Source organism: Mastomys coucha, unplaced genomic scaffold, assembly GCF_008632895.1.
Source record: "Mastomys coucha isolate ucsf_1 unplaced genomic scaffold, UCSF_Mcou_1 pScaffold15, whole genome shotgun sequence".
Taxonomy (NCBI): Eukaryota; Metazoa; Chordata; class Mammalia; order Rodentia; family Muridae; genus Mastomys; species Mastomys coucha.
The window spans coordinates 147,509,534-147,523,626 of record NW_022196897.1 but is presented as its reverse complement, the minus strand read 5'-3'; the positions used below and the strand labels follow the sequence as shown (position 1 = coordinate 147,523,626).

The following is a 14,093-nucleotide window of genomic DNA, read 5'->3' as shown; positions in this document are numbered from 1 at the left end:
CTTGAGCAAGGTAATAATGGTAGGACATTGTGTTAGTATAAGAGTTAAATTCATGACTCATGGGCAGGGCAAGGGTTCACCTGGCAAAGAGAAAAACCATGGTTCCTTCCTTCTGTCAATCCTACTAGTGAAGGCCAGATGCCAAGTCCTGGCCAATGAGCTTAAGTAGAACTGATGTGTCCCAGTTTTATGGCAGAATGTGTTTCCTGGCTGGTGAGAGAGCCTCCAGCGTTTTTCTTCCCTGCCTCATCAACCAAGGGAGTGCTAAGTTGTAGGCAGTCCAGGAGTAGAATGGGTGAGTGGTAGATCGCTAAATGACCACATGGAGGACAATCACATCTGGAAGTTAATCGCCAGAACTTCTGTATGTAAAGGAATCTTGTGATCCTTCATCATCAAGCATTTGAAGATATTACTAAAAAGTGCCCAAACAAATAGTAAATATATCAAAGAATGAAGAAAATTTATGTGTATTTCTATTGAAGTAATGAATACTTATGTCTTTTCTATTTTTTTTTTCTTTTTGGTATTTTTGGCTAATATCTATATAACTAGTGAAATTTCCACAAGTAAAACTAAGGCATTGGTAATACAGTGAATGCTGGGTAACAAATTACCGCAACCATTTTTATTTTAGTCATGACTATATAGCCCAGGAATTCAGAAGGAGTTCATTGGACCATGCTCACTTAGGCCCTGTTATACATAGTCAGGTGACAGTAAAGTCGGAAGTCATCCTTGCACCGTTTAAATCATGTCTGGTAGTTGCCAAAAAATAACAGACAAATGTGGTGGCACCTGTGAACACCGGCCGTTGGCTGGGAGAGCAACCAAAGCATTCATTCTCTCCACAATGAATGTCTTAGTGTAGCCAAACTCATTACATTGCCCCTGGAGTCAATCAGAAAGACTATGCTAACATGTTCTGGTAAGATTGGTAATATATATTTAATTCGGCTTCAATCAAACCCATATGAATCTTTTAGTAGCTATCTTTAAAAATAATTTTTAAATTATCTGAACAAATGAACAGGTGGGAGACACCAAATAATTTTTAAATGAGCTACAATGGTGAAAACCATGTAGTACCATTGTAGGAATATATTTTAGTCAATTCCTTGGAGCTCCCTTGTCACATTCAATGGTAGAAAGCTGTGTTGACATTTATCAATGTATAATCTGAATAAAACTTGTTTTATGTTGTCAAGTATCCATTGATCAAAGGCAAGGGGAAATTAGGAAGAGAAAGTCTTCTATAAATTACCGTATCAGAATTTTGTTGCCTTCTGGGTTTAATTTCATTTGGGGCATTTTACTGTATCCAATGTATCCATTAGTGCTAGTATTTAAGACTGAAATGTTTCACATTATTCCTTGTCCTGACTTTTAATTACACAAATGGCACATGAATACATTCTCTCTGGGAAACAATTAGAACGTGTGTGATAAATTCAAGCCTTATCTAGTCACTACCTCCAATTCCCACCACCTCTCCCTACAAAAATAGAAAAATCTCTGGTCTATCCTCCTTTTCTTGGCCTTCTCCCTTCTCCCAGAAACTTGAGAACAGACAGGCCCAGCTCATGGCTGGAGGTATCTGATCCAGTGCCAATGAATGGCCTTTCCTGGCTGAGAATATGCAAATCAAAGATGGAAGTAAGTTAAGACTTACTTTAATATTGTTAGTTAGTGGGCTTGAAAAAAAATGATTAAAGCTTCCCCAAGGACTTACACATCACTCCACAAGGTACAGCCAACAGGTTCTGTGCAAGATATGAAGCCAAGCGAAGAATCTTCCTCAGAGGTGACTCTATCTGTCTTTTTGAGAGTAGCCTTGGAGAGCAATCAGCCATCACTAATGCCTCCAAGAAGGGCCCACAGGGACACCCAGTCAGCTTTGGCATTCAGTTCCCCAGAGATGACTAAAGCTGCCCCAGGGTCACTGAATAAGCACGAGCTAAAGGCTCCTCAGAGAGTCACCATATGTCCTAACAGACTGTGACTACCTACAGAGGGGAAATGTGCTAAGACAATTCCTGTCCTGCTTGTCAGAACCAGAACAGACAGTGGTCTGGTCACAAAAGCCAAAGGGAGCCACAAGGGCTATGCTCTTGCTGAGAGAAAACTGTGAGGGATTCTCCTCACCACTGAAACTGGAAAAGTGAAACGCTTGAAAGTGTTCTCTCTGAATATCTTAAGAGGGATATTCTAAACTCCTTTGGAAGACTTAATATTTGTATCTACATTTTAAATCAGTGCATCAGAGTTTATTGTCTGCCAAGACCAGGAGAAAGACCTTTTTCTGAAGCATGCACTGCAAAACGCTCACAGGGTCTGAACATAGAAACTGTACTGCCTATAGAAGTCACAACTGCTCTCTTGATTAGATCTGAGGCCTGATCTCCAGGACAGAATTCACACCTGGTACTATAAACAAAGTCAAAACCTGATGCTAGGGAAGTCATAGGCCTTAAGGGAGGACATACTGATATTATCTTTCTAATGGTCATATCAAACTGCTTCTAAATACTTGTGTTTATATCCCATAGATGTGTGTTATTCCCAACTTGGCAGTGGGTGGGGTAATGCAGGGATGTACTGCTATCCAAAGTGCTGAGTATGTGTAACTGCGAGTGCTCAGCTGTAGAAAGGACATCTGTATCTACACCCACTCCCAGCCGTCTTGCAGGAAACATTGCAGAAGAGAGAGCAGAAAAGATGCAAGAGCCAGAGCATGCAGAGGAGCGCTTCAAAAGATTGTTCTCTGGACATAACACAGTGGCTGTACCCATGAACTCACAATGGCAGTGATTACCTGAGCAAGATCAAGCCAGTTGAAAATTCCAACGTGGAAGACGAAAACACTCCTGTTGCGCCACACCTAGCTAAAGTGCTATTGGCAGCTGATGGCTGCTCAGGTATCAAAGTCAACATTTTCTTTAGGATTATGGCTACTGGATGATTGGACTTGCCTCAGTGGATAGCCCTGATGCCTATAGGTACATGGGCAGCAGAAATTAGACTCAATGGGTTACAGAATAATAAGTAAATAAGCCAGCAGGTTGGGACAGAGATGTAATTAGGGAATCCTGAGGAGAGATGAAGGGAACAGTAGGGGACAGATATGATCAAGATACATTGTATACATAAATTTCATACACACATGTATGAAATTTTTAAGCAATATGTTTTTAAAGTCATAATTCACCAGAAAGTAGTCATAATGACTCATATAAGCCCAGTCCAAATGGTCTGAAATCAGATGTTGATCATTGATGCCTGAAATTTGGAATGAGATTGTAATATTCTACACTGGAGTATGGATTACCAAAGAGTCAATCAAACAAATCCTAGAAACCATGGTCAACTACAGGAAAGAGTAGAAGCTACAAGGTACGCCTGCTTTTAGTAAAACAGGAAACGTGGAGCTTCTTTGTGGGCCCCAGGCAGAAATCAAATCATTTGTCGCTTAAGAGGCTGAGGTATTTTGTATGTAATAGCCTCCGTAGAGGTCACAGGAAGGGGAATTAAATGCATATAATGTAAGAGATCCAGTTATCATGGTCTCAACTCTACAAGTCAATGAGCACCCACACCAGAGATGCACTCCCCACCCTGCCTAAGCACCCCAGAATGGTAGCATCTAACATTGAGAGAGATGGAATAACAGCTGAGAATTGATTCTGGTATTCCCCAAGACTTCAGAAGGGAAAAAGAAAAGGAGAGGTGGTAAAGAAAGGAAAAATAGGAAGGAGGGGGAAGGAGGGAAGGAAGGAGAGGGAAGGAGGAGGAGAGAGACTGACTAGAAAGGAGAGGAGAGAAGAGACTTCATAAATGGAATAGATAGAGGGCTACCTGATTTGTATTAATCCCTCTTATCTATCCCATAGCACAAAGCTACCAATCTTATGCGATAAAACAAAAGGGACTCGGGTCCATGAAGGACAGCTCTAGCCTTTCAAATTATCCCTACCTGTTCTTTATAATTTCCAGGCTAGTCTACTAGAAAGTCCTTCTTGCCCAGGAATCACAAAACTTAAATTCCTGTGACAGGTCTAGTGTGACAGGTATGTTTCCTAAGGGCTCTTAGGGACTGACTTTCTCTATGTAAAATTTAAGAATAATAATTTCCATCTCATCAGGTAAAAAGTCTCAGACTATATAACAAACAAATATATTTGGAAAGCTGTACATTGTTGAAAATATGAATTACTAATTTTATTAGACTATCAGAACTAAGGGATATGCTGTGACCAAAATACTTGGCATAAGTGACTTAAGAGAAGAAAGATTTATTCTGGCTTGAGTTTTCAGAGGTTTTAGTCTATCATAACAGAGAGGGCCTGGGGCTGAAGAACAGTCATTGTAGATAGAAAACAGAGAAGGGGGATACAGAAAAGAGTCAGGGAAAGATACAGCCCAACAACATAGATCCAGTGGCCTACCCCTTTTAATAAACCCCTATTTCTTACCCCTTACCACCTGTCAATAGTACTGGCCCAGCACATTATAAATCCATCAAAGGATTGATATATCCCCCAGCTCAAAGCTCGCATAATCTCACTGTCTCTGGAAAGTCCTTCACAGATACATCCAAAGTTATCCATTATTAATATGCTAGGTGTTCCTCAGGTCAATCATGTTGACAATCAGATTTACCATCAAAAGGGGTCAAAGAGGATTCTGCAAGATCATGAAGACCTCTCCTTCTATGAAGAGGAAAACAGAAGTTTTATTGCATTTTCCAAGAAATCGAAGACTTTATAAGTGTTCAAACATTACTCAGTAAAGCAGAAGCATCATCAGAAGATGTGCAAGAGACCCAGGTACGAACAGCCAGGCCTGAAGAGCCCAGGCCTCGGTTTTCATGTTTGAAAGTTTCTACTTCCTTCGTGTGGTCCATCTTATACCTCCCTGGTTGAGGCAACAGAGCATAGGAGCCAAGGAACTTTAATGCAGACACACTTAAGTTCCACTCCACTCCTGTAACAGTCTCTTGGGTGTTCTTTGCCAGCCCCCCTTGTTTCTGGATTTATTATATCCAATCACCAAAATTGCCATTGACAAAGGTCAAAATAGCCATATAGGACAATTCCATTGGCTTTGAATGAACGGAATGCTGGGCTTCCTGTTGGGCGCTCCCACATCTTAACCTTGGACCAGTTTCATGCATCCCACAATCTCTTCCCTGAGGTTGACAATTCCCCATGAGACTCCTCAGGCCCCGCACTTAAGCATATTACATTGTCAGGCTCGGGGCAAGGCTCAAGCTCCTTTCTATCTTCCTGTCATCTCATTCCATGCACACAGCCTCTGTGAAAGACAGAGCAGTGCAGTATTGGTTAGTAGAAAAAGCTAGATAATCAGGAATCCAGAGAATCTGCTACTGGCTTCCTGTGTGAGCTGGTGCAACATCATCTCCCTCACTGGAGTCATCATCTAGAAAAGAGGCTACTGGATAAGATCAGATTTTCTTCATTCTAAATACCCAGGTCCACTCTATTAAGTCTTGGGAGCTCTCTGGGCATTGGGACCCTTTAGCTCTTCCCCGGGTGAGGATTGTTCAAGAACTATCCTTCTGGGTTATTTGAAGATTCCCCTGCTCCAAGTTTTACTAAATCTCTGAAATATGGGAATCCTTGTGAGCCTCCTGTGCAGAGAGACAAAGGAAGGGAGCTTCTAGAAATGGGTGTTAGGGCTCATTAGGCCTTGTTGGGGGACAGTTCGTCCAGCCAGTCTCTACCCCCTGCAGCTAGAAAGATGCCTAGACTCTATCAGGGCCCAGCTGGGAGGCCATTTAGTTTGGAGAATGATTTCCTCTAGGTACCTCTTGGAAGCTTCTTTCACTGATCCTGGGAACTGAGGCTTTTCATTTTAATTAGCAAAATCTTATGACTGCCTTTGGAAATGAGCCTCTGTTCTCATTTCCTCCACAGACTCTGTCAGCCGAGATGGGGAAGGAGGGGATGAGAAGGTGACATGGGAGCTGTTATCTGGTGTAATTTCAGGGCTGGCAGGGGGCTCAAAGGATGGGAGAGTGGCTGAGATTGCAAAGGAACCAAATCATGCACTTAAGGAAATGGCTTATGGCTGCAGGACATGGTGACTCGGGTTAGTAATTCGTAGGACTGCCCTGGTGCAATGGAGAAGATTAAGTGATAGGTCCACCTAGCTACAGGAACCCAGAAGATAGATACATCATATCTTGAAACTTTACAGAGGAAGGTGGGGGTACACTTTCAAAAAATAGCTATATATGGAGATAAACAGAGGATGGTATTTATCTAATTCATATTTTATAAGTCTGGGTGCCTATAAAAGGAGAACAAGGGCTCTTTTGGTCATCTCATTAGCTCCTGGTTTATTGAAGAGAAGCAGCTTTACTGAGGTGCTATACATCAGTGGTCATGGGCTGCCCTTCTCTGGTGTTCAGCAGGAGGACAAGTCCATGTGTTGATTCAGTCTCAAAAGCCAAAACTTGCTTTGACATGAGATCTAAGCAGCATATTTGCTAGAACTGGTAAATTTTCTTGGAGTGTCTCTGCTTGCTTAATCTTTCCCAAACCAAAGGAAATCTTGTTTTGAGGACTGCAAATAACTAATAAATACACAAACAAACAAATAAGGAAAATTCAGTGGAATGTTAGTTAATAAGCAATTAGTCAACACTGAAGGACCATATGGAAGGCCTGTTTCAGGTTGTGGATAACCTGAAATTCAAATGATCAACCAGGGGAGGTGGCTTAGTGCCTGCTGCACAGAGATGAGTTCAAACCCCAGGACTAAACTAATTAGCTTAGAGAGGTCAAAGGTTAGATGGACATTAAATCCTGCACTATGTGGGAATAGAGACCAGAAGATTACTGCAGCTATCTCTCCAGGAGCCTAGCTCCAACTTTAGAATATGTATTGTCTCAAAGAAATAGAATTGACCATGACAGGACATATGATATCATCCTTGGGTCTCCACACATGGGTATATATTCTACACACACACACACACACACACACACACACACAAACACACACACTTTAAGAAGGGATTCACATAATCAAATTCTATATAGGGGAAGATGAGGCCACGCTAGGCCACAGTCCATGGTGTGATTCACAAATCCAGTCACACTGAACTACCTGTTCCTCCCACATGAATCATACAATACTCAACTACTGTGCCTGCCACTCTCTAATTGCAGTTGTACCCACTTTCCTGCTTCACTCTTCAGGTGCCCACACCCCAAGGCTAAGTGGCACCCTGTTTCAAGATTCAGGCTACTCTAGTGAACATCCATGTATGGATATTGTTATTGCTGGTACCATCTTTATGTTGAGGGGGAGGCAGACCTCAAGATAGATAGCTTTATAATTACAAGCAAAATTACCCAAAAGGTTAATGCTTGAAAAGAGAGATTAAGGGGCCAGGAGGAGCCTGCATAGAAAATTCTCAGAAAAGTTAAATGACTGAGATGGGATTTAAGAAACTGAACAAAGCCAAGAATGGATAGGGAAAGGCCATATGGGAAACCTACAGGGACATTCCCTAGGAAGCTTCCTGTCCTTCCCTGTGCCAGGCACTATGTAGGGTGGCCATATGTCCTTGTTGACCTGGGATAGCTCCCATATATGATGTTTGTCTAGAGTTTAGCATTCGTCCCGAATATGCCCCAATGTGGATGAAAGATTGTGTTGCAATAATGTGTGATATTATATTTATCAAACTTCATCATTACATTTGTGTAACTCTTCATAGAGAGTGTGTGTGAATGCACATGCACAAGCACGCATGCATGTGCACACACACACAAACACACACACACATACTCACCTATACATAGGGCTAAGTCTTTCTTATGGCACAGAGTTTCTATGCATTCATCTTTTGCTGCCCAGCATACTTCACGGCCCTGGCATTTATACCTAGATGCTCGGTAGCTGTTTCCTGAAGAAGTAAATAAACAACAGGAAAAATGCCTCTTAAAATTCTGACACCTCTTAATCCCAGTTGTCTATATGCCATGCCTCTATAGTGCTCCAAAGCATCTTTTGTGCATATTTTGAGTTTGTCTAAGGGCCAAGAGATCTGAAGTATTTTTTTCCATAGCCTGACTTGGCCCCAGAAGTTGACAAAAGTATCATCTCATTAGAAGCTATTTGAATAGAAATTATAGCCTTGTTCTTGGAGTGTGGACTTGAGAGCACTTCATAAGACAATCACTGCTAACTATCTGAAGAGGAACGCCCTTATTGGCTTCTAAAAGCCCATATCAGGTCAAAGTAACCTAAATTCCTCTCGATACAATTAGAACCTCAATAGGTTGAGAGAAACAACAAGCTTCCAAGAACATGAGGACCTTAAAGGAATGATAAATAGCATCACTGGAGGTCTGAGAGGGCCATGGGGGAGGGTAGACAATTATCCATGGTACCATAAAGCATATGGAGTACAAAGCCACCCAGGCTGGATAGAGAATAGTCCGCTGGCAGACCACTCAAGACAGAAGGAAGCCAAAAGAGAGCAGTCAGCTTCCTCTGGGCTCCCACTTGCACTTTTCTGTCCTTTCTGGTTCAGCTGAGGATCAGGAGCAGGCATGGGCTCATGGGCTCCATCACTCGGCCTTTCATACTTTCTTAACAACTGTTCTTCCTGGATGTACTATCTTCTTTCTGCACCTCCTTCCTGTCTCTCCTCCATTTTACACACACACACACACACACACACACACACACACAAGATGGGAAGAGAGGGAGAGACAGAGAAAGACCAAGAGATACACAAAGACTGAGAGATACACAGAGAAAAGTATCACTTTGCCTAATTTCTCAAACCATGTCCAGAAGTCAAACCAGGGACATGAACGTATGGTGTGGCCAGAGAAAAATGAGGGCAAGTGACTCAAGTTGTCGGGGTAGGCTACTCTCTTAGAGTTTATGGAAAGGTTTCCTCTTCCTCCTTGACCTAGCGCTCAGGCTTTCAAATCCTTGTTTGTTGTGAAGAAAAAAAACAAAACAAAGCAAAATGAACAACAACAAAAACTCCTCTGTCCTGTCTGTAACTTCTTGCAGTTCTGTTCCTTCTTATCTTCTCCGCAACTCTGAGGAACTTAAAGCCATAAGAAAAATCAAGCCCTCACCAGATCAATGTTTCAAAGTGTTGAGGACATCAAGAGATCACATCATCTAACAAATGCATGAGTGTAAAACAGAAAGGGAAAGGAGGTGATAGTCCAGGTGGTTGATTCAACCTGGATATGAAAGCATCCTAAGAATAACAAGGAAACAGAGGATTCGGTGTTTTATTTTTTTTTTAAATCCTTTCCAGAAAAATGAGGGAGTCTCAAAGGATGAAGATCTAAGAGCCTTAGTTCACTCCCATCTTCGGCAACCTGCTCCATGAATGGCTTAGGAAAAGTGCCATAGCTGGTTTGGAGGGATGCTTCTCTAAAACTTCCTTTGCTGCAGTCTAAGTGTCTGGGTGACTTTTGAGGAAGGAGAAAGAAGGAGACATACCACATCTTGTCTTCAGACAAGTCTCTGCCAGGTGATGTGCCTCGATGTTCAGTTGTCCAAAGAAGCAAGCTGTAGCCCCTGACTTGGAGGGCAAGCTGCAGCCCCTGGCTTGGAGGGCATCTATTATTGGAACTTGCTTGGGGTCTTTGCTTTTGTTTTGTTTTAAGATGGGGCCTCCTGTAGCCTAACCTGGTTTCAACTTACTATAGAGCTGAAGTTGGCCTTGAACTCTTAACTTCCCTGCCTCTGGCTCCCTGAGATTGCAGGTATGTGCCACCATGTCCATATTCAGCATCTCTTCTGCCTCTCTTCTTACCCACCTCACCCCCTGAAGGAACCAATACATTAGTGGCTATTCTCTGAAGAGGTTAGGATTCCAAAGAGGGAGAAAGAATGTGGATAGAGGCAGAAAAGAGGGATGAGATGAGGAACAAGACATGAATAATTTAACCTTCCTCTAACTATACCACCAACTTAGACCACACAAAAGACCTACACAGACCCTTATCTAAGCATATCTCTACCACAAACACCAGTAGAGAAATGGAAGAGTCCATAGCACTCAATCAAAGACAGCTAACCAGAGTAATCTCCCCCAGCCCCCACCAATGCTATGAGGCTAACACAGAGAAAATTCCACTCAATTCACTGCCGCTGTTGGATAGTGGCTTAGCAATTCCATTTTATGAAATTATTATCTCTCTAAAATACAAAATATCTCCTGACAAGTTCTGGTTCATTCTTAAAATGAGCTGATTTTTAAATCATACAAAAGCTTTCACCCCAAAATAACATAAAGTAGTTCTTTAAAACAAGTTTTTGTAACCATCCGGGCTCTTCCCATCCTCACCCCAGTGAGTGCAGGACACCAGAATGAGAAGACAAGAAATTGTTCTCTGGCTTCCTTTACTATACTACCTGCTCAAAGCCATAAGGCCCTTCTGCCTGGGTGCTCACTCATCCTCACAGAAATTAAAGTTTTAAGCCATGAGAACTATATTCAATACCTCTCTGTAGCCACCAAGTTCAGGAACTTGTTCCTCAGTGACCTATGGTTCAGTGATCTTCATCATGTTCGTGGATAAGAGACTGAGCCCTAACCTCAGACCCCAGATTGACTCCTGAACCAACGCAGACTGTGTCCCCAAATGATTATACATGTTCTGGAAGGCTTATCACTTCCTGTCTAAACACCTCATGAATTTGTCTCCTTTATCATACAAATCACAGTGAAGTAAGACAAAGATGAGGTCTCATTCTGTTATCTTTCCCAAATGCCAGAATGGGCACTGTTTCTTTAAATAGATATTAAATAAATGTTAATTAAATCCCTGAAGGAAAAATTGAATGAATAGATGAATGAGTGAGTGAATGAATGAATGAATGAATGAATGAATTGAGTAAACTGGTTCCAGGTGAAATCTGTTGGCCTGTCCTGGTCTTCCACTAACAGGGAAATATCTCAAGGCATGGGGACGGGTCTGTTTTAAAGTATCTATCATACCTACTCCCGAGAACTTCAAGCTTTCCTTCCTGTAACTTATCAATATTCCTGCCACTGAGCTTAACTGTAGAGTGGACGGCTCCTCCAGAGTTAAATGACAGGCAATTGAAAACTAATGAGGTGAGAAATGTTCCCACTGTGACTGCAATGGTGTCCACAGCTAAGCTTGTCACACCTCTGGTATTCCAAGAAAGGTCTCCCGGAGGTCCCCCAAATGAAGAGCTGGTAGCAAGGTAGGAAAACAGCCAACACTAGGTCTTAGAAGAAGGCCAGTGCTCTCTCCTTCCTGTTTGTCATTGTGGCATCTCCATCCCACCTGCAGAAAGAGGCAACCTGTGGTGCACCTCGAGCTGTACTTCATGATTAATGATCCAGGAAATTCTCAAAAGCACAGAGTATGAATTCTACTGCAGATTCTCTGGCTGTGAGAAGCAGAATCTGGATTTAAAAAAGATATATATTTAACTCAAGAGACAGTAGATGCTGACGAGGATGTGGAGAAAGAGGAACCCTCCTCCATTGCTGGTGGGATTGCAAGCTGGTACAAACACTCTGGAAATCAGTCTGGTGGTTCCTCAGAAAATTGGACATAGTACTACCTAAGGACCCAGCTATACCATTCCTGGGTATGTACCCAAAAGATGCTCCAATATATAACAAGAACAGATGCTCCACTATGTTCATAGTAGCCTTATTTATAATAGTCAGAAGCTGGAAACAACCCAGATGTCCCTCAACAGAAGAATGGATACAGAAAATGAGGTACATTTGCACAATGGAGTACAACTCAGCTATTAAAAACAATGACTTCATGAAATTCACAGGCAAAAGGATGGAACTAGAAAATATCATCCTGAATGAGATAACCCAGTCACAAAAGAACATATATGATATATGCTCACTGAGAAGTGGATATTAGGCAAAATATCTCAGAATACCCACAATACAATTCACAGACCATATGAAGCTCAAGAAGAAGGAAGACCAAAGTATGAATGCTTTAGTCCTACTTAGAAGGGGTAACAAAATAGTCATAGGAAGTAGAGTGAGGGAGGGACCTTGGAGGGAGAGAGGTGGGGGGAGGAAAAACAGGGGGGTGGAGATCAGGTGTGGGAGGAAACGGGATGTGTATAGAGGGTCAGGACCCCCTAGATCTCTCAAACACTGGACCACCAAACAGACAGCATACACCAGCTGATATGGGGCCCCCAACACACATACAGTAGAGGACTTCTTAATCTGTGTTCATTCAGAGATGCTGCACCTAACCCTCAAGAGACTGGAGGCCCCAGGGAGTTCAGACGTCAGGTGGGATGGGAGTGGAGGCATACACGTGGAGATGGGGATGGGGTGGGGATATAGAGCAGGGAATGGAATATGGAGTGTAAAAAATAAATTAATTTAATTAAAAAAGTAATTAATTTTTTAAAAAGTTGGTAAACTATGACCTGAAAGCCATAAGCAGCTCACTACTTACTTTGGAAAATGAGGGTTCATGGAGCTGCAAGGTAGGGATCTGAGGTTGAGGTCCCATGGGGTGGTCTCATTTGAAAATTAAGCTTTTGTTCTCAACCTGCACCCTAGTAAGAAGTGTGGAGGGTGAACAGAGATGAATCAGCCCTCTTGGTTTACTTTGGTATTGGTATTTGATTTGTCTTGGTGGAGATTTTTTTCTTTAAAAGTGTTTACTGTTTTGAGAATTTTATACATGTATATAACATGGTGTAATCAAGTCTGCCTTGCATTTCCTCTCCTCCAATCCCCCTGCCTCACCACCAGTCCCTTTCAACTTCATGTGTTCTTTATTTTTTTTTTAACCCACCAAGTGTGCTTACTGCTGCCTGCACGTTCCTGGGTGTAGGAACATCTGCTAGATCATGGGTAGGCTCTGGGAGTGGGGGGTGGGGCTCGTCCTTATAGGAAATGGACTGCCCCTCTCTCAGTAGACACCAGTGGTGGTAGCTTCTCGGCTAGATATGAAGACTCCGTAACCACCCACACCCTCATGCTGGGATCTTTGTCTGGCTTGGTCTTGTCATAGCCTCTGTGAGCTCCTGTGTGCGACTACTCTGCTATGTCTGGAAAGCACTGTTTCAGTGTATTCACCCTCCACCGCCTCTGGTTCTTAATCTCTCTACTCCCTCTTCTGAGATGGTCCTAGGGTTTGATTTAGATGTCCTATTGAGGGCTGAGGCTTCTTGGTTTTTAAATGTCCACACACACCCCCACCTCTGTCCACAAACAACTACAAAATGGTGTGAGAGAGGAAAGGGAAGCAGGCCGGTGAGGAAGGGAACAGTGATTCCGAACTCGGGAGGCTTCAAAATTTGAAATTAGGAAAATAGAGTCACTAGACTCCAAGTCTCTATGTCTGGGCTCCAAGGCATAGATCTATGCACAGACCAAGGGTATAGATCACCCAAGGTCATCTGCCTTGTCCATCCCTCTGTGGACCTGAGACCTCTTTTTCTCATGGAAGGACGCCATCTGCCCTCTGCTTAGAAGAAGATAGAGCTGGCAGTGTGACAAAGTTCACACAGAAGACAAGGACCCCAGCCTGCCTGGTGGGTCCAGAGTGGCTAGCTGTGCATTCATGAGCTTAGAGCCCCTCAGGAGACCATCTGTGCCAGGTCTGGTATCTGCCCAGCCTTCCATGTCCACCAGGGTACATCATCCCAGATGTTCAGGGGCAAACCACAGTCACCATCAGGAGCCCAGGCAGATTTGCACTACTTATAAAAAGACTTGAAACACACACACGCATGTCAATCAATGTAATCTGTTCAGCTGGCAAATGAAACCAGGCCTCAGGGAAATCCCAGATCAAACGTGTCCATCAGGAGCCAAACAATCTGGGGGCTTTGTCTGAAAGAGATGTTGGTGCCAGAGAGTTGGGGTCATGTGGCCTCCCAGAAATATCCTACACTAGGTCACTGGAAAGGATAGCAACTCTCGGCGTGAGAAAAAATCTCTGACTCTTAATTTTGATATGGTATCAAAGCATACTTTAATTTAGTTTGTACACATGAACCAGTCAGTCACAGATCTGCATGGAAGCCTTCAGGAATTAAGGGGCACTTCA

At 42.8% G+C, this 14,093-nt stretch overlaps 1 protein-coding gene across 14 annotated transcripts in view; it reads left to right on the top strand.

Moving 5' to 3' along the window:
* The window catches only part of Ptprt (protein tyrosine phosphatase receptor type T), a 1,176,099-nt gene that overhangs the window by 1,114,950 nt on the left and 47,056 nt on the right, over positions 1-14,093 (top strand). For 6 of the 14 annotated variants that reach the window (XM_031372645.1, XM_031372633.1, XM_031372632.1 and 3 more), the window contains one exon: positions 9,320-10,305. The exons of 3 other annotated variants lie outside the window; for them this stretch is intronic. In XM_031372645.1, coding sequence (XP_031228505.1) covers positions 9,320-9,394 — 75 coding nt within the window. In that variant the 3' untranslated portion in view covers positions 9,395-10,305. Of the gene's footprint in view, positions 1-9,319; positions 10,308-14,093 lie in introns of those variants that run through there. 5 more of the 14 variants (XM_031372627.1, XM_031372630.1, XM_031372628.1 and 2 more) reach the window with 2 other exon arrangements.